A 3,133-nucleotide genomic window follows, 5' to 3' on the forward strand; every position below is an offset into this window, starting at 1 on the left:
GTCATGTGAATTCCAGTTCAAACGTCATTGTTGATGGTTTTTGATTGTTAAACTATTCAGAAATGTCTCACATTCACACACTACTAATGTCTCACACAATGCAAGTCAACACTCTCACACTAGTAATGTCTCACATTAATGAAACATTAATTCTGGTGTAAATTTGACTAATTTCCAAATATTTAAATCGTGTGAATTGTCTTGAAATATCCCAAAATTTTGTTATTTTGACTCGATTAAAAAGTCGATTTTTGTTTTATAATTTGACAAATAAATTGCTTTTTTATTCTTTTTCTTTTGATAAAATGCCAAAACGATTCCTCAATGTTGAATACAACACTATTTCTACTGAAATCGATGTGACTGGAATCAGTAGACTTGGCAAATTAAAGAGTGCCATCAAGTCTGAGTATGGTTCTGCTATGGCTGACATTGGTGCTCCTCAACTCCAACTATACACTGACAGCAACAAGGACCAACTAATCAACACTTGGGCTGCTTTCAACTCTCTCGCTGCAGACTACTTTGCTGAAAATGGCTCCTGTGTTGTCATTGGTGTTTCCCCTCCATCTTCAAGACAGCCTACTCAAACTGATCTTTTTGAAGCAGGTTATACTTCCTTATCAACAGCAAACCATCAATACTTCTTTCGCAAAAAGCAGCGTACTGAAACCAGTGTTTTGTTCTCGCCCTGTCAAATTCTCTTCTACAACAACGTTTGCAAAGCTACTGAAAATGATGGATGGATTTTATTTGGACAAGATATTCCGTCCACCTCTTTGAATAAGCTATACATTCGGGACAGTTATAAATCCATTGCATCACGCATCAATCCTGGCATCAAAAGAGCTATTATCACAGGAACTCCTGGCATTGGCAAGTCTTTATTTCTCATCTACTTATTATGGAAGCTTGTCAAGGAAGGCAAACGTGTGCTATTCATTTATCATCCTAGCACTATCTACTACGATGGTCAAGGCGGTGTGTTTTACCCTAATTTTCTACCTTCCAACAACAACGTAAACTTCTGGGCATCTGACTTGTGGTGTTTGTTTGACGCCAAAGGCAAGAACGCAGCGGATCTAAGTGCACTTCCCTATGAAGACTGCTCATTTGTCTTGTCAACCTCCCCACGACGAGAAATGGTCAATGACTTCAAAAAATTTCCTCATCTTCGGATCTTTTACATGCCGATATGGACTGAAATAGAATTGGAAACTATCACCCCTTGTTTTGTTACTGTTATTGACTGGCGTGATCGCTTCAAAATTCTTGGTGGAATACCTCGATATGTTTTGGAAGATACAAGTGGTGATCCAACAAAGTTACTTCAAGCAGCATGTAGGCAATGCGACCTCGATGATTGCATCAAGATAATTGGCTTGAACTCGACTATTACAGACAAATCCCAAGTTGTCCATTCTTTGGTTCACATGACATCTGTTGACCCATTCACAGAATCATCTGTTGCTTTTGCGTCTCAAACAGCCTTGGATATCATTGTTCAAATCAAAGGAACAGAAGCGAAACGCAAGATGGCGGAACTCTTGGCATCGTGTGAAGGAAACCCTCTTACTGCTGCACTGTGTGGATATATTTTTGAACCGTATGCTTTTGAAATGCTGGAGAACGGAGATGTTTGACAGCCACAAGTTGGTGCATGGAAATGAGAAATCCAAGCCTGAAGAAACGACTCTTACCATTCCATCTTCAGTGAAACTAGTTGTTGATAGAGTTTTACTGGGTCAGACTCAAGATCAGCTATATGTGCCAAAAACTAAAAACTATGCAGCAATTGATGCTTGGATTCCTGGAATTGGTGCATTTCAAATGACTGTTGGCAAGAGGCATGATATCAAAAGCGGTGTCGAAGAAGATTTAAAGATGCTTGGAAAAGGTGCCGAGAAGTTGTATTGGTTACTTCCTCCACTGTATTACCATTCTTTTACCAAGAAAACACCTCAAGATATCGACCAATACGCTGTGAAAATTCCTTATCCTACTGTAGAAAATTAAATTAAATATTGCCATTTTATTAACAGATTCCTATAATTATTGTGCTCAATAATGCACCAGCAATTCTATTTCCTGACACGAGTGAACAATTCCCTTAAGATGAGATTTGAAAACGATTTACAATAATATGTCCAGGACCTCAAGGCAACAGTTGAAGTTCTTATGAAAGCTTGAAACAATATACAAACTCTTCTGTTTACATGTCGGGGGACTTTTCAATATATTGACCAGGCACAAAACCAAGTAATTACAATTGTAATGTCTATACAACTCATTGCATGGATAAGACAAGTTGCTACTCTCAGTGACACTGCTCTGGAAGAAGAACTCGAACTATTCAACAACACTCTATCAATGCATTTGCAAGAGTCATTGGACGTATCCGTTGTTTGAATGTTGATTCTCATACATTCAAAAGTGGAAGTTATAAAGCTTATTTCCACACAGACACGATCAATGTATTACTTTTTGTTGGATAGGCTGTATCATTTGTCATCAATTCAGACACACTTGTCAGTCCTGTTCCGTATACAATGAGTCACATATGGATACCAATGCAACAATCAAGAATCAATTGTCATTTACAAGTCCGAATTGCCAACCAACAATCGTACTAATGGACCAACGGACCAATGCCAAAACACCTGCACATCAGACAGTTTATTGGACATGACTTGATTGTTCTTGACAACTGATTGAAAACTGTTTGATGACTCGAGTAATCCAATCACACATTGCTGGCAATTAAATGTAACTATACAATGTGCCATGTATACATTGGATACCATCAGTTTATCAGTGACTATCTGGTGTTTGTTTATGCATGATTACTTGGACTACTATTTGCAATCAACACAATCACTGGTGTCAATGACCGATAACAATGAAACCAAACGATTGACCACATCAGATTATACACATTCATTCTGGAATGTAACTTTGCATCGATATCGTAAATATCAACCAGAATCCGAGCCAAACGAGTCAAACGAGTGTTGCAAGCTTGCATTCATTTGAAAATACTCAATATCAGGCTAAAGTTGCATGTGAAATGGTCATTTGTACAAGGTTAAACAACATCGACATTTACAATCAATGTGATGTTGGAACAGAGCTG

The 3,133-nt window shown here is 38.0% G+C and overlaps 1 protein-coding gene across 1 annotated transcript; it reads left to right on the forward strand.

Moving 5' to 3' along the window:
• Positions 1 to 305: 305 nt before the first annotated feature.
• On the forward strand, positions 306 to 2,016 carry BATDEDRAFT_28349 (uncharacterized protein; the record flags this gene model as incomplete). Its single annotated transcript, XM_006682718.1, has 2 exons — positions 306 to 1,606; positions 1,629 to 2,016. 2 exons carry the CDS (start codon positions 306 to 308, stop codon positions 2,014 to 2,016), a joined length of 1,689 nt encoding a protein of 562 aa, XP_006682781.1.
• Positions 2,017 to 3,133: the final 1,117 nt, after the last annotated feature.

The sequence above is a fragment of the Batrachochytrium dendrobatidis genome (assembly GCF_000203795.2).
Source record: "Batrachochytrium dendrobatidis JAM81 unplaced genomic scaffold BATDEscaffold_18, whole genome shotgun sequence".
Classification (NCBI taxonomy): domain Eukaryota; kingdom Fungi; phylum Chytridiomycota; class Chytridiomycetes; order Rhizophydiales; genus Batrachochytrium; species Batrachochytrium dendrobatidis.